At 39.7% G+C, this 25,000-nt stretch overlaps 1 protein-coding gene across 2 annotated transcripts in view; it reads left to right on the plus strand.

Annotated features, from left to right (window-relative positions):
* kaznb (kazrin, periplakin interacting protein b) overlaps positions 1-25,000 on the plus strand; it is a 159,679-nt gene that overhangs the window by 62,451 nt on the left and 72,228 nt on the right. For both annotated transcript variants that reach the window (XM_049471821.1, XM_049471820.1), the window contains exon 3: positions 20,561-20,741. In XM_049471821.1, coding sequence (XP_049327778.1) covers positions 20,561-20,741 — 181 coding nt within the window. The remainder of the gene's footprint in view (positions 1-20,560; positions 20,742-25,000) is intronic.

Raw genomic sequence — 25,000 nt, forward strand, 5'->3', positions numbered from 1 at the left:
ACCCGCAGAGAGACGCTCAGATCCACAAATTATTCCTTTAAAACACAATAATAATAATAATAATAATAATAATAATAATAATAATAATAATAATAATAATTACTATAAATTTTCATCTCCTGAAAATGCAGCTAATGTGATTCCCATTTTTCACAACAGCATCTCAGGTAGTTGCTTCAAAACTTGTTAAGTGGTTGATAAGGTGTTGCTGGGTCATTCCTTGGTTGTTGCTATGGAGTTCCTAGGAGGCGTACGCTCGTAGAACGTTTCGCTCTGGTAACGTCGCTGCAGCGTCACTGTTAGCGTCGTTAGTATTTGAATATCTGGGAACGTTGTGTGAGAAGAGTTGTGATGTTGTGAAAAGCTCATTTAGATGGAATTATGGAGGTCACTGATTGGCTGCAGAATCCTGTTAAAGCCAGTCTTAAACTCCTCCCCATGTGCTGAACTTCTCAGTCTGGCATTTATTACGTTATCAGACTCAAACTTAAATTTGTAGAATGTGTAAAACTAATATGTCTCAGTGAGGAAGCCGAGTAAAGACTGGATTTAAGATAAATCAGAGAGAGTAATATACACTAGTGAATAATGAAAATAATTTAATTTCATGAATAATAATAGATGAATTAAATGAGTATCTGAGATTATTTGCACTGCGCTGGACTTCTCTGAGATCAGTAGTGAGGGAAACCCGTGGTGTTTAAAGATCTTTAAACTGATCCTCAGACAGTAGAACTATTGACTCTGTCAGTAAAGGATTTAGAGATTTATCAGCGGGACGGGAGGAGACTCAGGACTGAGCAGGACACTTACTTATATAATAATTCAGTCTGGAGTAAAGGGAGAACTAGACTAGACACATTCACACCAAGACTAGACCAGGTTTATATTTAAATAAAACTTTGTTGTTTTATTCTATAATATTTATTTTTAGATAACATTTCTCCCAAATTCCAAATAAAAATATTCTCATTTAGAGCATTTATTTACAGAAAATGAGAAATGACTGAAATAACAAAAAAAAGATGCAGAGCTTTCAGACCTCAAATAATGCAAAGAAAACAAGTTCATATTCATAAAGTTTTAAGAGTTCAGAAATAATCAATATTTGGTGGAATAACCCTGGTTGGTTTTTAATCACAGTTTTTTATGCGTCTTGGCATCATGTTCTCCTCCACCAGTCTTACACACTGCTTTTGGATAACTTTATGCCATCTTCCTCTTTATTATGTTCCAGAGGTTTTAATAGGGTTGATCTGCCTGAGGGCCTGAAGATCACCCGCATCTCTGGAGTTTTAGAACAGAGAGAAGAGCTGAAATAAAGGTCAGATCAAACTTTAATCCAGTGAACGCAGGTTTATTATCCTCACACTGAGCGAGTGTATCTCAGGATCTCAGGCTTATTTCTGCTGTAAGAGTTCTTCAGTATAATAAACGCGTTTCAGTCGATATCAGTTCTGTTCTTTTCTTCTAACTGCAGAGAGAAGAGCTGAAATGACTGAAGAGATCGATGCTAAATTACAGATACAGCCGGAGTGAAAACGCTGTAATATAGAGGAATTAATTTCCTCTCTTTTCTTTTATTCTCTCACTCATTTATTCTTTTTCAATGTCTTTCTCCAATCTGTACCTCTCACTCTCTCTCTCTATCTCTCTCAATCTCACAAATTCACTCTTTCATTTTCCTCTTAATCTTTCTTTCTGTTTTCTTTCTTATGTTTCTTATGTCATTTAGAGCATTTATTTACAGAAAATGAGAAATGACTGAAATAACAAAAAAGATGCAGAACTTTCAGACCTCAAATAATGCAAAGAAAACAAGTTCATATTCATAAAGTTTTAAGAGTTCAGAAATAATTTTTTTCACAGTTTTTTTCATCTTGTCATCATGTTCTCCTCCACCAGTCTTACACACTGCTTTTGGATAACTTTATGCTGCTTTACTCCTGGTGTAAAAATTCAAGCAGTTCAGTTTGGTGGTTTGATGGTTTGTGATCATCCATCTTCCTCTTGATTATATTCCAGAGGTTTTTATTCTCATCATTTTTATGTGCTCTTATTTAACAAAATAAAATGATCTATAATATCTCACATAGAGATCTCCTTCTTTCTCTCTATAAACTCTCTATCATTCTATCTCTCTCTCTCTTAGTGAATCAGTGAGGTGTTTTTACTCCTCTTTTCTCTGGAGCTGCTGGATGTCGGGTGTTTTCTCGTCTCCACTCTCGCGCTGCTCTCTCGTCTCTGGAGACGGGGATGTAAATGAGCGCCGGGAGGAAGCGCTGCATCCAGCAGAGTAAATCAGGAGGAGAATTATAATAAAATTATTCCTGTTTAAAACTGTTATAAATCCAGTTTAACGCTGATCAGCTCAGAGCCCGGAGCTTTATTACACTGACCTTACCCGGCCTTACTGCCTCTATTACTGTTTATTTCAAACAACAGGTTTATTGAGTTTATGTTGCTTTCGGGGAGTCAGGGATGAATTTTAGATGAGTTGGGATGTCAGGGATGAGTTGGGGATGAGTTGGGATGAGTTGGGGATGAGTTGGGAAGTCGAGATGAGTTTGGGGTTGAGTTGGGAAGTCGAGATGAGTTGGGGATGAGTTGAAGAGTTGAGATGAGTTGAAGAGTTGAGATGAGTTGAAGAGTTGAGATGAGTTGGGGTTGAGTTGGGAAGTCGAGATGAGTTGGGGTTGAGTTGGGAAGTCGAGATGAGTTGGGGATGAGTTGAAGAGTTGGGATGAGTTGGGAAGTCTGGGGTGAGACTGTATATACGCACTGTAGTTTACAGTAATGTACAGTTTACTCATACTTTAATTCAGAGTTAAATAAGGGGGGAATTTATTCCTCAGAAATGATGAAAAGATTCTTCTTCCTAAACCAGCAGCAGATAAAGCGTCTCTGAGGAAGATCTGGAGAATAATTCCTCTGTTAATCTTCTGTTATTGTGGGGGATGATCCACGGTGTATTGTCATGTTGTGTTGGATGAATTGATTGGTTGATGTTTAGGATGTAAATTATATCAGTGTTTTAATTTAATTAATTTTACTGTAAATAAATAAATGAATAAGGGTTGAGTGTTTGGAGCTGATTGATTTTAGAGTGTCTCTCTGTATCTGAACTTTACTGCTGTATCTAAACATCTGAGGAAATCAAACCAGTTCCAGCTTTACCTGAAAACATATTTCACGACCTGATTTACTTATTTTAGGAATCATGATCTTAAATGAGTTTTAATAAAAAATTTCACCTTGTTTTAATTAATTCAAACTCAAAATAAACACAAAGTTACCAGTAAAGTGATTCAGATTCTTGTCTCCAGTGATCAGTAATTATTGCAAGATTAAGTCTTACTTCACTTATTTTAAGAGAAATGTGCGCGAGACAGTGTTTGATCTGAGAGTGAGGCTGTGAGAGACTCAACACTGAGGATTCCACTGAAGAGCGTCCATGAATTATTTATCTGTGTAAAATAAAAAAAGGTAATTTATGTTGTATTTTGTTTGGAAACAGTTGAGATAAATGGCAGGGCTCTTGTGTTTGTAGAATCTGCTGTTTGGTTTTGATTAGTTTAGTTTTTATTTAGATGTTTGAGTGTATTGTGGGTATAAGTTGTTATTAGAGAGCCCTCAGCGCCGGCTCTCAGCTCTCGCTCTGCAGAATCAGTGTAAAAATGAGAAATTACCAAAACTATATTTCTACACAGCCCTATTGATATTCATAAGTGTTTGGATTTACTCTGCATTTTAGAATATTTCTGGATGTTATTGTGTTCAAGAGCGATTAGGATGTTTGTTTTTTGGGTGAAATTAAGGATTAATAAATGATATTCCAGCTCAGAGGTGATGTAATGAGTGATGGGTCTCCAGGGCTTTATTCTCCTGGATGTGAAGCTTTGCAGTGGGAAAGATCCCGGGCTGATATTTTATTAGAAGCTAAATGTTTATGAATAAAAGAGGAGAAAATACTCAGGTGTGTGAAAGAGTTTATAGACTCTTCTCCTTTTCTCAGAGGAGGATTTGAGTAAATAATAAATTGATTGTTATAAATGGAGTGTGAGACAGGTCTGTGGTGTTCAGATGGATCACTGGGAGTCAGAATCACTTTACTGAACAGTGATGAGGGAATTAGTGCTAATATACATCCCATAATAATCTACATCCATCTTTTAGTGTATCTCTGACATCTGCAGTAAATTATCTTTACATTTAACATCACATTATCACACACACACACACACACACACACACTGATAAATGAGAGAGAGGATGGTGTGAAGATTCTCCTGAAGGAAACAGATCAGCTGTTATTCAGATATAAAATCTTCCTGTGCTTCACTCTAATCACTGCTGCCCCTAAAACTCTTATTAATCACAAAATAAAATTAATTTATATAAGGAGGCTCCGCAAAACACTTCATGATAAACAGATCTCCACTGATTATTATATCTAAACCCATATCAAACCAAACCAAACAAAACCCAAACCCAAACAAAACCAAACAAAACCCAAACCAAACAAAACCCAAACCCAAACTAAACCAAACCAAACCCAAACCAAACCCAAACCAAACAAAACCCAAACCCAAACCCAAACCAAACAAAACCCAAACAAAACCAAACCAAACAAAACCAAACAAAACCCAAACCCAAACAAAACCAAACAAAACCCAAACCCAAACCAAACAAAACCAAACAAAACCCAAACCCAAACTAAACCAAACCAAACCCAAACCAAACCCAAACCAAACAAAACCCAAACCCAAACCAAACAAAACCCAAACCCAAACAAAACCCAAACCAAACAAAACCAAACAAAACCCAAACCCAAACCAAACCAAACCAAACAAAACCCAAACCCAAACAAAACCAAACAAAACCCAAACCCAAACCAAACAAAATCAACCAGAAACCCAAACCCAAACCAACAAGCATCTACTTTGAATATATATATAGCTGAGAGTTATATTATAGTTCTCTATCTGGACGTGTTGAAAAACTGCAGTAGACAAAAAGTAAGAGGCAGAACTGAGAGAGAGAGAGAGAGAGAGAGTAAAGGAAAAGCATTGTTGCAGCACTGACGCTCCTCCTTTCCCATCAGGTTTAGCTGCATTGCAGACCCTCCTCACCGTGGTCTTCAGAGTAGAAGAAGAACAAAAGACTTTTCAGCAGAAACGTAGCTCTGGTATCAGGAGGTGGTTCTCAGTATCAGTATCTGCTGATTTACAGACAAAATATTGTGCTCATTTTCCTTCAAGCTCAATAAAATATCTATCAACCCATCCATCATCCATCCGTCTATCCGTCCATCCATCCATCCATCCATCCGTCCATCCATCCGTCCATCTATACATCTGTCCATCTGTACATGCATCTAAGCATAATGCAGGTGAGCAGATATTTTGTCAGTTTACTGTAGCTCTCTATCTGTTCCATGCAATCAATGATCAGCTGATATTTCTTATATATCAGATTCTGAGAGCCGGTCAGATCATATTCAGGAGTTACTCAGGATTACAGCAGCTCTGTGCTGCAGTTCATACACGTATTAGTAGAATGAAATAGACAAACACGTCTTATATAGGAAAGAGAATAAAGACACATAACACCACTAACTGGATTCCCCTCTTAAGAGTACAACACTAAACAGCCCATACAGTGAGTAGCTATTAGCACAGCAACACAGCAGAGCTAACAAACATCACTAACCACACACAACATCTGATATATGATGACTTAATGCACTTTCTTATGGCTGGAAAAAATAAAATTTACCTCTGAACTGAATAACAATCCAGTGGTTCTGTGTGTTAAATTCTGCTTTCTGAATTAATTAAAAGTGATGAAGAATAAAATAGGAAAGAATGTCACCTACCCGTGTAAATGCTTAAATTTTATCTGTGTCCTTCAGATAGAGATTTTTCTATAAGCTAATGCTTAAAATCTATTTTTCAGTAAAGCTATAAACCATTATGTATGTTCATATATGTAATTGTATGTTTAATACTGTATATCAGCACTGATAGAAAGAATGATCTGAAATGTGAATTCTTAAGCTCCTCTCAGTTCTCAGTGGAAAGTATTCTCACACTTCCCACCAAACAAAGAATAATATCAGGGTTTAAATGTAAAACTTGATATAAAACATAAATAATTCATCAGAGCTCTTACTGCCGGTAAATTCTGGAGATTATAAAGCCAGTAATCATTACGCTCCTTATTCTACAACTTATTTATTAAATATATTCAGTATTTAACCTTAAACTCCTTACCCTCCAACCTTCAGTATTCAGAACATCTTCATCTCCTCACTGTCTGTATTTACACTTATCTACAGCAATAACTCTGCACTCAGGAGGAAGTCTGGGGTTTTAATTCTATTCAGAAGGAAGATAAAAGTTACCAGTAATCAATAAATTATTATTACACTGATAATAGAATGACATGATTTTAAGCTAGTGATATTCTATGAGAGTCTGGAGTTTTTAGTAAAGGTGACGTGGTCCTGCGTCGTTCAGCCGTCTGCCAACAGTGCTGGCACTTACAGGACAACTGATGGAGGACATCACTGCTCACTGAATGTCCTGAGTTGTGACAGTACGGTTATAATGTCTGTCTTCTTTTATCTAATTTCACTAATCTGTTCTTCCCCAAGCTTCATTCTTCACTTACAAATGATGCTCCAACACATCACACAAAAAAAACATTATTTATTTACTCAACTTAACTCAGTCAAGTCATCATTTTACTTTGATTCAATTAAAGTTTGTTAATACATACAATTTTATGTTTATTAAACTTAACTGAATCAAAGCTAGATTATAACATGAATCAGGTACGTTTATTCAACTTAATTGAGTTTTATTTACACAACAACAGTTTAAGTGAGCATTTTTTAACCATTGTAGGCTTAAGGAATTAAATCTTTCTTAACATATATTTTTATTGTGACGACTAGGAAGACAGAATAAAGGTAACTTGCTCTTACAGCCTACAACACTGATGCCTGGCAACCAACACATATTTTACACTAAAGCACCACTAGGATAAGGTAAAAGCTTTGGGAAACAAACACAAACACAAAGATGGTAAATGAGGGAGAGGCCACACCCAGTATGCAAATATATGGTGCCAGGGGCCTATGGGAAACACTGATGAAAGAGCCTTGATACGTGTAGTAACTAAAAGTTGTTTGAAATTCCATTTTTTCATCGGCTCAACGAACATTTTTTAGTTTTCAGGTTGGAGTTTTCTGAACTCATTTTATTGAGTTGTTCTGGCCGGTAAATTCACTCAACTAGATAATATTAGTTTTCCTGACTTAAACACAAAATCACTTTTTAAAGTGCACCAAACAGAATAGAAAACCTAATGCAACAGGACGCCCTTATACAGTCAATCAGGCTCAGCAATAAGCCCCGCCCAGCTTATGTCACATGACCAGCCAAACATGAAACTTTAAGCATTTGCACATCTTTTGATACCAAAGCCACCCACCAAGTTTCATACCTGTCGGTTGATTTCTCCTCTGTTTATTGGACGATGAGTGTAGATGGATTTATTTCCGTATTTCACACCTTTTTCCATGTTAGAATTAAAGACATGCTGAAGTTCTGTATAACTGTAATATTTAATACTCTATTATTAAACACGACTCCTCCTCTGATTCTCTGGATGGATTATTACATTTTTCTCTCTTTATTAGAGGATTTCTTCTCCTTTACTGAAACGCTCAGGGCTCAGATTCTGAATGTATTTCTTCATAAACATGAGGATCAATCTCTCTTTATGTGACGTATCATTTAATCAGTCTGAATTCTGGCTCTGTTATTAAACTCTCATTGACGTCTGATTCTTCTCTTCATGGTTGATGGGATCAGAGATCTGTTTCTGCTCTGCTAAATACAGAAATATGACTCATATCAAACGTCTAATAGGAAATGTTTCATCTCTTCATTCCTTTACCGTTTCTCTTCTCCTGCAGAGACGCTACATCACTTATAATAAAATACATAAATCAAATATTCACTATTCACTGTATACCTGTAACTCTACCTCTTCACTACTTTACTTTAACTGATGCTCTCAAACTTAACATTAAGAGACAAGAAATTCAAGTAATTAACTCTTGATGAGTTCAGCACAGCTGTTAACTGAAAGCTTGAATTCCAGGAGACTCTACCTCATAAAACTGACTGAGAAAATCCAGCAGAGATGTTCAAAACTGATCCTCTAAACAAGAGGAGCTACTTTATAAAGAATGCAAAATATAAAACTTATTATTGGTTGTTTAACACTTTTTTTTGTTTGATAAATAATTCCATATGTTTCTACACTTTAGGAAGAGTATCCAGTTAGTTAGTTTAAGACTTTATTTTTGTTCCTCCATGAGACGGGTTAGTCTTACATATTCTACACATCAACTTGAGGCAGCTGTTAATGAGCGAGTTACTTCATTTGTGCACTAAATGCGCAGCTTCCTGTAACCAAGGAGTCTCAACAGTCAGAACCACAGAGCTGCTGTAATCCTTAACTCCTGAATTCCGATCTGATCGGATACATAGAAGAAATTCAGCTGATATACGGCAGTTTTTAGTGACTAAGTTGAAGGTGATTTAGTCTAATGATGGTGCTTCTTATCAGAAGACTGGAGATTTGATCAGGTGATATTAATCACAGCTGGTTTTAACCCGTTTTTTTATAATTTTTTATTTATTTGAGGAGAAGCTGCACTAAATAAAGTGCAGGTGTCCCACATTGGTCAGTGTTCCACAATTAGAAGATTCACCCTACTTACTTACTTCCTGTGTTTATTTAAGATACTGCTGTAAACCGGCTCTGCTGCTGTACTGAGCATGCTCAGATTACTGTCGTTATAGACCAGGATGAAGTGAAGTGTTTGTATATTTTGGGCTTAAGAGCTGTTTATTGCTCAGCACTGTATTCTCTGACATCTGCTTTATTTATTACTGTATTATTGATTAAAATTGAGAGAAAGAGAGAGACGTACACATCAAACCAGACATTTTAATAACAGGATTCACTGCAGACAGTTTATTATTGATTATTATTATTATTATTGATTTTATCAACACTGATGAGTAAAATGAACTTAAACTGTTAGAGAAAAACAAATCTGTCTTAAAACCTTTAACTTCTTATAATTTTACTTGAATAATTTCAACTTTAATATTACACTGATCTAAATACAGACACTGCACTTCTTAAGTAAATTAAGTAATCTGTACTACATTACTCTGTACATGTAAGTTATTACTGTAAGTTATTTAGTTATTACTCAAACAACACTCTTTAAATCTGGAGTAATAAAGCAGTATCTTTAGTAAGTCAGATTGGGGGCGGGGCTTAGGGAGTCTAGAGCACCTATGTTCCAATAAAAATATCCGTATTTGACACCATGTATTGATAATTTAATGTATCATAATCGAAAACAATAATATATATCACAATATCGCTATGTTGTTCCACCCACACAAAACCCGTCTCACCTTCATTTATTCTAAAGAGAAAACTGTATTATATACATTTATAATAAGATTTTATACAGACATTGCTGTCTCTCTCTCTCTCTATCTCTTTGTCTCTCTCTGTCTGTCTTTCTCTCTCTCTATCTCTTTGTCTCTCTCTGTCTGTCTTTCTCTCTCTCTATCTCTTTGTCTCTCTCTGTCTGTCTTTCTGTCTCTCTATCTCTTTGTCTTTCTCTCTATATATCTTCTGTCTGTCTTTCTGTCTCTGTCTCTCTATCTCTGTCTGTCTTTCTGTCTCTGTCCCTCTATCTCTTTGTCTCTGTCTCTCTCTCTGTCTGTCTTTCTGTCTCTGTCTCTCTCTCTCTGTCTGTCTTTTTGTCCCTCTCTCTTATATATTCAGTATATAGCCCTGCATCACCAAAACATCAATAACACAACTTTACTTCAGGATATGGGTCAGATTTCTTCAGCTACTGGATCAGAACAGATGAACATGATCATCACGACTTTTAAACAGAACTGCTGAAGGTGATGCACTGAGTGTTTTGTTAATTTGACCAAATAAACCGTCAACACCAGTAAAGACCCACGGTAAAGCTGCAGTGCTGAGAGAAGAAAGAGAATCAGACGGACTGATATTATCAGATTTATCAGATATATATTTATACAAATAAAAAGGTTAAACACAGTTCATTCCTCCGTATCGCCATGGCAATAGATGGACTCATCGCCCGAGCAACAGAGAACAAAGCTATTTATGACATGAATGATAAACACTGGAATACAATCACATAATGTGTGTGTGTGTGTGTGTGTGTGTGTGGAGGTTTATAAATCCTCTGTATTATAAACTCTGTAGTACTGTATGTTGTTGCGCGTGTGGTCTGTGATTCCTTCTGTCCTGCAGTAAAACCTACTGCTGTAATTAGTGCATGACTGAACAACAGCTTCTTCCCCCTGATCATCAGACTACTCAACTCAGTCTAAACTGCACTTCACTACACTCAACTACACACCACTACACACCACTACACACACACAACTACACACCACTACACACACACACAACTACACACCACTACACACACAACTACACACCACTACACACACACACAACTACACACAACTACACACTCCACTACACTCAACTCCTCTACACTCAACTCCACTACACTCAACTCCTCTACACTCAACTCCACTACACTCAACTCCACTACACTCAACTCCTCTACACTCAACTCCACTACACTCAACTCCTCTACACTCAACTCCACTACACTCAACTCCCTCTAAACTACACTTCACTACACTCAACTCCTCTACACTCAACTCCTCTACACTCAACTCCTCTACACTCAACTCCACTACACTCAACTCCTCTACACTCAACTTCACTACACTCAACTCCTCTACACTCAACTCCACTACACTCAACTCCCTCTAAACTACACTTCACTACACTCAACTCCTCTACACTCAACTCCACTACACTCAACTCATCTACACTCAACTCCTCTACACTCAACTCCACTACACTCAACTCCTCTACACTCAACTCCACTACACTCAACTCATCTACACTCAACTCCTCTACACTCAACTCCACTACACTCAACTCCTCTACACTCAACTCCACTACACTCAACTTCACTACACTCAACTCCTCTACACTCAACTCCACTACACTCAACTCCCTCTAAACTACACTTCACTACACTCAACTCCTCTACACTCAACTCCACTACACTCAACTCATCTACACTCAACTCCACTACACTCAACTCCTCTACACTCAACTCCTCTACACTCAACTCCACTACACTCAACTCCTCTACACCACACCACATGCTCACCTATCAGAGTGTTACACACAAACACACAGCCTGTGTAAGTATAGATAGATCAGTTGTGAACAGCGCTATAGGAATAAATTTGATTAGATTAGATAAATATTAGTAAAATATTTAAATGTATAATGCACTATATAAATATATTTCTGTAATCTGTGAACAGTGTGAAGCAGCTCAGGAAACTCCAACATAACAACAGATAACCTGAGTAAAACCCCTCAGAGAGAGAGATAACAGCCGCACTCAGCCGGAGATAAGAGCTTTCCCCTCAGAGACGCTTCAGCTCTGTTCCTCTCACCAACCACGGCCTTCAGAACCTGAGATACACAACTACACACAACATACACAACCCGCCTGAGATACACAACTACACACCACTACACACAACATACACAACCCGCCTGAGATACACAACTACACACAACTACACACCACTACACACACACACACCACTACACACAACTACACACCACTACACACCACTACACACACACACACACAACTACACACAACTACACACAACTACACACCACTACACACAACTACACACCACTACACACAACTACACACAACTACACACCACTACACACAACTACACACCACTACACACAACTACACACACACACACAACTACACACCACTACACACACACAACTACACACCACTACACACACACAACTACACACCACTACACACAACTACACACCACTACACACCACTACACACACACACACAACTACACACCACTACACACACACAACTACACACAACTACACACACACAACTACACACCACTACACACACACAACTACACACCACTACACACAACATACACAACCCGCCTGAGATACACAACTACACACCACTACACTACACAAACACACAACTACACACAACTACACACCACTACACACACACACCACTACACACAACATACACAACCCGCCTGAGATACACAACTACACACCACTACACACACACACAACTACACACAACTACACACAACTACACACCACTACACACACACACAACTACACACAACTACACACCACTACACACACACAACTACACACAACTACACACAACTACACACCACTACACACACACAACTACACACAACTACACACAACTACACACCACTACACACACACACAACTACACACAACTACACACAACTACACACCACTACACACAACTACACACCACTACACACCACTACACACACACACAACTACACACCACTACACACCACTACACACACACACAACTACACACAACTACACACAACTACACACCACTACACACAACTACACACCACTACACACAACATACACAACCCGCCTGAGATACACAACTACACACCACTACACACACACAACTACACACCACTACACACACACAACTACACACCACTACACACACACACAACTACACACAACTACACACAACTACACACCACTACACACACACACAACTACACACCACTACACACACACACAACTACACACAACTACACACACACACAACTACACACAACTACACACAACTACACACCACTACACACACACAACTACACACCACTACACACACACACAACTACACACAACTACACACCACTACACACACACACAACTATACACAACTACATACAACTACACACAACTACACACCACTACACACACACAACTACACACAACTACACACCACTACACACAACATACACAACCCGCCTTAGATACACAACTACACACAACTACACACCACTACACACACACAACTACACACAACTACACACCACTACACACAACATACACAACCCGCCTTAGATACACAACTACACACAACTACACACCACTACACACACACACAACTACACACAACTACACACCACTACACACACACAACTACACACAACTACACACCACTACACACACACAACTACACACAACTACACACCACTACACACAACATACACAACCTGCCTGAGATACACAACTACACACCACTACACACCACTACACACACACAACTACACACAACTACACACCACTACACACCACTACACACACACAACTACACACCACTACACACACACACAACTACACACAACTACACACCACTACACACACACACAACTACACACCACTACACACACACACACACACAACTACACACAACTACACACAACTACACACCACTACACACCACTACACACCACTACACACAACATACACAACCTGCCTGAGATACACAACTACACACAACTACACACCACTACACACCACTACACACACACAACTACACACCACTACACACACCACTACACACACAACTACACACACACACAACTACACACCACTACACACACACACACAACTACACACAACTACACACCACTACACACCACTACACACACACACAACTACACACCACTACACACACACACACAACTACACACAACTACACACAACTACACACCACTACACACCACTACACACACACACAACTACACACCACTACACACACACACACAACTACACACAACTACACACCACTACACACCACTACACACACAACTACACACCACTACACACACACACAACTACACACCACTACACACACACACACAACTACACACAACTACACACAACTACACACAACTACACACCACTACACACCACTACACACACACACAACTACACACCACTACACACACACACACAACTACACACAACTACACACAACTACACACAACTACACACAACTACACACCACTACACACCACTACACACACACAACTACACACCACTACTAGAGTTGCACGGTGTACCGAAGGTTCGATTCTTTTTCGATACTACGTCATCACAAACGATTCGGTTCTTTAGCGTTCGATGCTTTCGATACTGTATATAGCCCAGTCACTACCTTCAAATGAGTCAAATTAGTAGGCGCGATTTGATTCAGTTCATAAGAAAACTGATTCACACCGCAGCAGTCGGTGTGGCAGGATTCAGATAAACTTAGTGTTCTGAACAAATGAATCGATTCACGCGCAAGCCAGCAGAGCAGCAGCGAGTGTAGAATGGCGACGGCTAAAATAACAGATGTCTCTCGTCCGCGACTTGAGGACAAAACGGGCGCGGGGAGTGAAGTGTGGGAAAATAGTCTGAGATGTAGGCATCTGTTTTTTATTGATATTTTTATTTTTAAATAAAATAACGAAAACTGAAAGTGAAACTAAACTACTTTATTTATTAGCGCTGTTTTCACTCCCGCAGTTGTACAGCGGGGGGGGGGGGGGGGGGGGGGTGTTGTGCCGATTCTGTCCGCGAAGCGGGAGTCGGATTCAGTAGCGGATTCGGCACCTCGCGGTCCGCGGTGTTAGTTGTAAGCGCTCGCGCTAGCCGCAAAATACGACAGAAAACACTGAGGGAGCTGCAGAATTATGTATGGGACTAGAATATGAGTACGAAGAGCTAAAAGAGAACCTTTACCTGTGAGTAGCTCACATCAGAACACGCAAATCTCTCTCTCTCTCACTCTCGCTCTCTCACTCTCTCACTCTTTCTCTGTGTCTCTCTCTCGCACGTGAACGCCTCCGCGTTTGACCTGCAGCACTGTGTTTAGCTGTTCTTAAAAATCATTTTAATTAAATAATAGTTCTATGCTTCTATGTTACAGTGTTATTTAACATAATTCTGATCATATTTCGCTCATTTAGCAGACAAGCACCCTGATCTCTACAAAGAGCTGAGAAGTCGACAGGTTAGTGGAGTTAGTCAAGATACACTCTGTCTGTAGCTTTACTAAGATTTACTAGCGACTGCTAGCGACTGCTAGTAAATCACGTTAACACGGAGAGGAGTGTGCAGGAGTTTTGTTTTGGACCCGTGGTTTTCTCTATTTCTCCATTATCCCATTGGCTGTGAAACATGAACTCAAGATGTTCACGTTTTCGCGTTTCCATCGCAAATCTGTGGTCAGGCACGTAGCCTGATCGTTACACTGAACATGGGCTTATTAAAAACGGTAAACGGTTGATTAATAAAACGGAGCAGTGAGTGTTAAAATGAACATAACATTGTAATGTTCTTCTGTCTCTTTATTTTCCTTATTCAGAACTTAACTTCTGCCCGCCCGTCAGGTTCACATAGTCAGGCTACCATTACCTCTGGTTTTAGTTTTAGTTTTTAGGAAGTGTTTAGATAATTATGTTATAGTTAAGGTTATAATAACGAAACTTGTTTTTTGTACAAATGTTTCATTTTAGAATAAAAACGTTTGCACCGATTGTTCAGTGTTTAATCCAGTTCAGTCAAAAATAAACATTTTATGTTCAGATATTTTTATTGTTTTTTTTTTCTTCCAAGTATCGTTTTGGTATCGAGAATCGTGATACTACAGTTGGTATCGGTATCGAAGTCAAAATTTTGGTATCGTGACAACCCTAACCACTACACACACACACAACTCCACACAACTACACACCACTACACACACAACTACACACCACTACACACACACAACTACACACAACTACACACCACTACACACACAACTACACACCACTACACACACACAACTACACACAACTACACACACCTACACACCACTACACACACACAACTACACACCACTACACACACACACAACTACACACAACTACACACCACTACACACACACACAACTACACACCACTACACACAACTACACACCACTACACACACACACAACTACACACCACTACACACACACACAACTACACACAACTACACACAACTACACACCACTACACACAACTACACACGCACACGACACAACACACATCATCCACACAACACACACAACTACACACAACATACACAACCCGCCTGAGATACACAACTACACACAACTACACACCACTACATAAAAACGATAAATGAATAAATGAATAAATGAATAAATGTGTTTTTTTCTCCTGGATTAGAAGTTCTGGTTGTTTAACAGTGGAGATCTCGGCTCTTCAGAAACAGCTTTTGATTGGCTGCAAACCAAAATCATCTTCAGAAGTTGGTTGTTATCTTGTCCTGAAACAGCAGCTCTGTCTGAACCTCCACAGATACGAAGCTCCTAAACCCGCAGATTCAGGGTTCATGTGTTGCCAGTTCTGTCTTTTTCACACAGAACAGATTCAGTAAAACACAGTGATCATGCTGTAGATTCAGTACAGGGTAAAGCACAGTGTAAACAGGAGGCTGGATGGTGATGGACAGTATATATTCGGCTTATATCCAATCCACTGGATCCATTTTTAAAATGGATTGTAAAAAATTTTTTTAAAAATTGTAAAAAAATCACTAACAGTAATCGTAATAACGTCAAATATTAAAGAAAAATGCTATTTTAGAGCTCGAGCGTCGATATTCTATTAACCCAGCCGACCGCTGAACCCGACTGTTTATCAATACGGCGTTTATACACACTCTCTCTCTTAATTACAGCCTCCTCACCAACAAACACCAACAAACACCAACAAACACCAACAAACACCAACAAACACCAGCAGCCGCTCACTGGAACCAGTCCAGAACTCGCTGCTCTAAATCATGTCAGAGAATACATTATTACTTTATTATCATAATAACAGACAGAGCGTATTTGTTATTTTCTGTCAGTGTTTACTGTTCAGTAAAGAAACGCATTAATCTTAGTCCTGAGTTTTTATAATCACCAGATATTAAACAGAGCTGAACGGGTTTATCAGCTTCATCCAGCACTGAGATTAAAGATTAAAGATATCAAACCTCTCTGCAGGTTTACTCTCAGTTAGTTTAGTTATCTCAGTGATTTATCTGATAAACCTTTTCACTTCTTAACATTCATATATTTCTACATTTCAGGATTTAAACACTTTTTATCAAGAGTTGTGATGTTAAAGCGTTTAGCACTTTGTCATTTTCTAATTCCTACTTACAGCATTTAAAAGGGGACTTATTATGTAAAAATCGCAGGAAAGCGCAGCGACTCGGTTCTGATACATCAGCTCACAGATGCAGCAAGACTAACTGTGCTCTCTCGGGGCTCCGGCAGCTGATGGCAAGCTGCATGACCTGGATTTGAACCAGCGATCTCCTGATCACAGTGACAGCACTTTAGACTACTGGACCACCTGGCACCCCTTCACACCGAGGTTTATACCCGAGCTGAAGATGAAGTTGAGGAAGAGGACGAAGATGAGGATGAAGAGGATGAAGATAAAGATGAGGATGAGTATGAAGATGAGGAGGAGGATAATGAGGAAGAAGATGAAGATGATATAGAGGAAGAGGATGAAGATGGAGATGAGGTAGAGGATGATGATGATGAAGATGATGATGATGATGATGATGATGAAGAGGATGATGATGAAGATGAGGAAGATGAGGAAGAGGATGATGAAGATGAGGAAGAGGAAGAGGATGAAGATGATGAAAAGGAAGAGGAAGAAGATGAAGATGAGGTAGAGGATAATGATGATGATGAAGAGGATGAGGAAGAGGATGATGATGATGATGAGGAAGAGGATGATGATGAAGAGGATGAAGATGATGATGATGATGAGGAAGAGGAAGAGGAAGAGGATGTGTTCTCTGGGGAAGCTGTTGTTCTCTGAGTGCCGCAGTTTGATCCTCCTGCTCTCGATGCTTCAGCTGCTGAATAATAATAAGGAAATATTCCTCTCCGGATGGGAAATTATGGGCTGTTTGTCTCTGTTTTCCGTTTCGCTCGCCCGCTCTCACTCCGTCTGTCTACAGGAAGCGCAGAGATCATTTCCCGCCAATTTCCCGGCGATTTCCCGCCTGTGTGAGTGGAACGTATCGGGGTCTAACCAGCTGTTATTGATCACAGTTATTTGTCGGTGTGTTTACGGGGAAAATAACGCGGTTCAAATGGTTTTTCAACACGGTGGAAAAATAAGGTGTTGTTTGTAAATCGGATCTTTTCAGTTCATCTGAGAAAAACACTCACCTGCAGAGAACCAGACCACCAGCAGCCCACCTGACTCCACAGGTACGGGTCTACAGTCTGGAACAGCAGGAAAACCTGCCTGAACTGAAACAGATTACTGAGCTTCTTCTGTATCAAATCTAACAGTTCCTGTATGATACTGGATACAGAGGCTGCTTTTAATTGATAATTAAAACTTCAATAACGTTATTTTAATAGGCAGTGCCCTGTGGGTGGTGTCCTGTGGGTGGCATCCTGTATTCAGCATCCTGTATCTGCAGGCAGCATCCAGTAGGCAGTGTCCTGTGTACAACGTTTTTTGGGCAGCATCCTGTAGGCGGTATGCTGTAGATAGTGTTCAGTGGGTGGTGTCCTGTGTTCAGCATCCTGTAGTCAACATCCTGCTGGCAGCGTCCGGTGGGCAGTGTCCTGTGGACAACATCCTGTTGTTGGCATCCTGTCGGCATTTTTCTGTGGGAAGTGTTCTGTTGGCAGCGTCCTGTAGACAGTGTCCAGTGGGTGGTGTCCTGTGGTCAGTATCCTGTAGTCAATGTCCTGCAGGCAGCTTCCTGTAGGAGGAGTCATGTGGTCAGCATTCTGTTGTCAACGTCCTGTGGGCAGTGTCCTGCAGGTATAGAGTGGACAGTGAGTGGATACAGTGTTTAAACTCCAACACTGCATTATTTACAGCACAGAAAGTATCAGCTGGCTCTTATAACCTACAACACTGTGAGCTGCAGTCTCTCACTGTATAACCTGTACCTGAGTACAGAGTAAATCTGAAGAACCTGAGCTTCAGTTTAACCCAGTAACTCAGTAACTCAGGGGTTCTGATCTGCAGGCTGGTTTATGTAGAACTGAAGGATTTTACTGAGTTTAAAAACTGAAAGCCTGAAACATCTGATCCTGAGCTGCTGAATTAACTACAGTCTCCACTTCTTCTCTCCCTCTCCCTCTCTCTCTCTCTCTCTCTCTCTCTCTCTGACCCGCCCCCATTCCTAACCTCCGGAGTGGAGGAGTGGAGGGGGGAGATTTTCCAGGGACAAAAGAATGAATATGTAATGAAGAAAGAGGGAAATGGGTGGGAGTCCAGGGGCTTTGTGTGTGTAGCTTTTCTTTTTAACTGTGTGTGTGTGTGTGTGTGTGTGTGTGTGTGGGGGGAGGGGGGTGTGGGGATTGTTTGGTGGTGGGAATTCTGGTCCAGCTTAAAGTTGTTTGATCAGAACAGAACTCGGGATCAGAGTATCTCTCTCTTCATCTGTCTTTCTGTCTGTCTCTCTCTCTGTCTGTCTCTCTGTCTGTCTGTCTGTCTGTCTCTCTGTTTTAGTGTCTTTCTCTCATTATGAAGTGCTGAACAGTAAAGAAAGTTTTAAAGTGTGATTAAACTAGTGATAATATAATCTGTAATTATGTATAATTAGAGTAATGTTAGTTACATAATAATAACATTCATTAAACTCATTTAAACTCTTTCTCTTTCTCTTCTTTCTATCCCCTCTTTCTGACCCCCGTGTCCCAGAGCAGATGGTACGCTCCGAGTTAAACTGTGTGTGTGTGTGTGTGTGTGTGTGTGTGTCAGAGGGTGTGTGTGTCAGAGGGTGTGTGTGTGTCATAGGGTGTGTGTGTGTGTCAGTGTGTGTGTGTGCGCGCGCGCTCTTTGGTCCTCTGCTGGAGAGAGAAAGAGCAGGAGCAACTCTCACACTCTGTTCTTCTGTTTCATCGCCGCTGTCGCATTCTTTCACACACACTCTCCACACACACACAAACACACACACACACACTCTCCACACACACACACACACACACACACTCTCCACACACACACACACACACACACACACACACACACACACACACACAGAGCAGCTGGATTCTCTCTCTCTGGGCTGAGAGAGCAGAACGGAATAGAACAGTGGAGAGAGAAGCGTTGTGGATTCTACCCGCTGCCTGTCTCTCTCTCTCTCTCTCTCTGTCTCTGTCTCTCTCTCTCTCTCTCTCTGTTTCTCTCTCTCTCTCTCTCTGTATCTCTCTGTCTCTCTCTCGGTCTCTCGGGTCGGGGTTGTAGTGCGGAGCGACGGGTCGGGGTTGTAGTGCGGAGCGGCGGGTCGGTGGTGTAGTGCGGAGCGACGGGTCGGTGGTGTAGTGCGGAGCGACGGGTCGGGGGTGTAGTGCGGAGCGGCGGAGCGGTGGGGATGTAGTGCGGGGTGTGTGTGACAGGATGCCGGTGTGTGTGCGCTGCTGCCCCGCAGGGTAAAATCCTGAAGATGATGGAGGACAATAAGCAGCTCGCGCAGAGGATCGATGGAGCGATTCAGTCCGCCAGTCAGGAGGTGACCAACCTGCGCTCAGAGCTCTCCGCCACCAGCAGCAGACTGGCCGAACTGGGAGCCAGCAGCCCCGAGAACCACCAGCTCAACCACCACACACACGGTAAGACCAGTCTATACCCTTCATTTATATACTACAGTCTATACACTCTATATACTGCTGCTGCTGGATATATTCTACAGTTTATATACACTCTATATACTGCTGCTGCTGGATATATACTACAGTCTATATACACTCTATATACTGCTGCTGCTGGATATATACTACAGTCTATATACACTCTATATACTGCTGCTGGACATATACTACAGTCTATAAACACTCTATATACTGCTGCTGCTGGATATATACTACAGTCTATATACACTCTATATACTGCTGCTGGACATATACTACAGTCTATAAACACTCTATATACTGCTGCTGGACATATACTACAGTCTATAAACACTCTATATACTGCTGCTGCTGGATATATACTACAGTCTATATACACTCTATATACTGCAGCTGCTGGATATATACTACAGTCTATATACACTCTATATACTGCAGCTGCTGGATATATACTACAGTCTATGTACACTCGATACACTGTATACTGCTGCTGGATATAAACTACAGTCTATATACACTCTATATACTGCTGCTGGATATATACTACAGTCTAAACACTGTTTACTGCTGCTGGATATAAACTACAGTCTATATACACTCTATATACTGCTGTTGGATATATACTACAGTCTATATAAACTCTATAAAGTGCTGCTCCTGGATATATACTACAGTCTATATACACTCTATATACGGCTGCTGCTGGATATTCTACAGCTAAGCAATATGACTACAGTGAAACTGTTAATAAAGTAAAAACTATTTAAAGTTAATGAGTAACTACTAAATAACTACTATAAAAGTAATATTATAACTTATTTGCGTTGTTATGCTGTAATTACACAGTAACTACTCTCAGTATCGGTTCAACCATTATGGAATTGTTAGTATTAGTATTATGGCTTTATCTATTGACTACTCTAAAACAATGTTTATTTATTAATTAAATAGAGTCTAGATTTATTAAAACACAGTTAGTTATTATATAAAGGACTATAATTCTGTAATTCCTCAATAACTATTGATATTAATATTGAGGCTTATTTTTAGTGCAGTTATTCTACTATAGGACAATAAATAATTTTATAGTCTGATTAATAGTTAATTTTTTTTCTTAAATTAAATCTAAAATATGCAGAGCTGCAGTGACTCATAGAGAGAATCACTTTTACACCATCAGAAATCTGATCCCACTGTCCGACCCGGAACTCATCAATTACCCTCAACTCTGATTATAACACACACAGTATTACACCAGTACAACCTCTCACTGTACTCTAGAGTATGAGTGTGTGTAGTGTGTATATTGTGTGTTTGTGTGTAAATTGTGTGTGTGTGTGTGTGTAAATTGTGTGTGTGTGTGTGTGTGTGTGTGTATAGTGTGTGTATAGAGTGTGTATGTGCTGTTGTTGTGGTGCAGGGTGAGTTATAGAGTTTATGCTCTGGGTTTGTGTGACGTTGGGTTGCAGTGTTTGGAGGATTCAGCACTGCTGCGTTTCTGCGGTAACAGAGAGAGAGAGAGAGAGAGAGAGAGGGAAAGAGAGAGAAAGAGAGAGACAGAGAGAGAAAGAGAGAGAGAGAGAGAGGCTTTTGTTTGGAGTGAAAGAGAAGTGAAAGCAGGGAGTCAGTGCTGTTTCTCTTTGCCTTGTCCCGTTTCCTGGGCAGCAAATGGGATGCTTATTGTATGCAGGGGAGAGAGAGAGACAGAGAGAGAGAAACAGAGAGAGCGAGAGAAAGAAAAAGAGACTTTTACTCTTTCTTCAACAAGAGTAATGGGTTGTTAAGATTAAGGCGGTTCATAGACAGTTAGAAACACTGTTAACAAGCTCCCTGACTTCCTGTGACAAACAGTTTAATTAATTAATTAATTAATTAATTTATTTATTTATTATTATTATTATTATTATTATTATTATTATTATTATTATTATTTATCCAGGTACTATGTGGATGGATGAGATTGCAAAATTAGTTCCATATTCACGAAGTACAGAATAAGTATTTCCTAAACAGTGTTATAATAAACCTGTACCTGTTTCACTGCCTTATTTTTATAATTTCTTCTTTCATTTAAATTCTCTCTTTCACTTTCTGTGTTCTATTACTCTATCTCTCTATATCTAGTGAGTTACTCATCCTTTCTCTCACTCTCTCTCTCTCTCTCTCTCTCTCTGTTGTCACTGCTCTGTCCTGTTCTCTCTGGTGCTGCTGTTTGTTCTGGCACTTCACATGTATCTCCTGTCTGCTGCTCTCAACTCATCCCTTCTAGTGTAACATGTTGGCTCCCTCAGGTTCTCACCTGCTGCTCACTAAACGCCAGGCTGAAAACTGTCCATTCATTCACAGCAAAGAGACAAGATATATATATATATATATATATATATATATATATATATATATATATATATATATATATATATATATATATATATATATATGGAGAGCGGGCAGGACGAGGAAGTGCTGCAATCTGGTGGAGACTGTGTTCCTGGGAAACCCTTGCTGTGTGTGGGTGAACATTATCCTGCTGAAAAATGCTGCTGCTATCAGTTGGAAGTTCTGCATGAGAGGCAGCAACACATGTATCTGCAGGATGTTCTGCACAGATCACTGAGATCACTGTTAGTAATGTTCCTCCTATCACAACTAGGGGGGACCGACTCTCACTGTATGAGATGCTCATCAATCACACCTGCAGTTTACAGTGTGAACTCTTCAGTCCAGGGCAAAGACCTCTATACTCAAACCTGAACATCATCAGATCCAGACAGAACCTGGATACGGACGGTTTAGATGGCGACAGGTAGTTGAATTAACCCCCTCTCAAGAGTCTAAATTTGAACTTAATAATTATGAATAGCGGTAATGCGTGGTGGAGCAAAGTGATATACTGTATGTATTAAATCAAGTACATTAACTGTGACTATACTGTACTACACTCTCCTTCCACTGGAGAGAGAAAGAAAGAGAGAGAGGAAGTGTTCAATCAGAACTGAGCTGGAATGTGAACTGGACACACTCCAAACACCACAAACACACGCACACACACACACACACACACACATACACACAATATAACAACAGAATGAAGAAGGAAGAATCGGAAATAGAGAGAAAAAGAAAAAGTAAACTAGAAAAATAGAAAAAGGGGATGAAACAGAAAAAAGTTAAAGAAGAAAAAAGATAATAAGAGAGAGATGTATGGACAAATAGAAAGAAAGGTAGAGAGATCAGAAAGGACAGAAAGAGAGACTAATGCACCTGTAATTATAAAAGATGAGTAATCAGAGTATTAAATGTGTAATAAAGAGATTAATCAGCGATGCTAAGCGTGAACGCTGGTATCGGGTGGGTTTGTGATGTAATTCTGAGACGTTCCCACAGGTTTACAGCTTCACTTTAATAAACTGCTAACATCGTTCTTATCAATATTGAGTCATGTAATTTCCACATCAATAAGACCGGGCTGTATAACAGTCCTGTATAACAGTCCTGTATAAAGAACACACTGCGTTTATCTATCCGCTGATGTTCCACCCTGTGACTCTCAGAGAGCTGAAATATCAGAGCAGTAAATCTGGATCTTCTGCATGACCTCACATTCCTAAAGCTGCTCAGTGTGATAAACTGCTTTTGTAATTGGTGTGTGAGATTACATTATAACGCCTGACTTTAGGGGCGGAGCTACAGTGAAGCCCAAAACCTAAATCACTAGTTTTACACCGACTGACCAACAGAGGAGTGAAGTAATAAAGTACAATTACTAGAAATTAATATAGTATAAATAGTATAAGTATCTAGTTATCTATATTTTATTATTTTACATTTTCACACAATGTTCTGAACTTTCTATTCCTTACATTTTAAAAATACCCTCGTTACTCCTATTTCATTTCTCTCATTTACATTCCGGCTTCTCATCGTTCAATAAAACCCCTATCCAGATGAATCTCTCCATCCAGAGTGAATCTGATTGTGGTTGGACGGATTGTGATGTATGGTAGTCTGATGCACATTGAAAATGGGTGTTGTCTTGTCCCTTTTCTGGTGTGTTTACATGTTTGGAGACATGGAGAATGAGATGCTCCATCACACATTAATGTAAAATTTTTATGGTCAACATTGTAGATTATTACGACTAATCGTTGCAGCCCTACTTGGGATGTGGGGTCCCGTGAGATTTGGCTTGGCAGTGTAAGTAGAAATAACACCCCTCAGCATAATCCAGCTGGAGTTTAGAG

The sequence above is a fragment of the Astyanax mexicanus genome, chromosome 24 (assembly GCF_023375975.1).
Source record: "Astyanax mexicanus isolate ESR-SI-001 chromosome 24, AstMex3_surface, whole genome shotgun sequence".
Taxonomy (NCBI): domain Eukaryota; kingdom Metazoa; phylum Chordata; class Actinopteri; order Characiformes; family Acestrorhamphidae; genus Astyanax; species Astyanax mexicanus.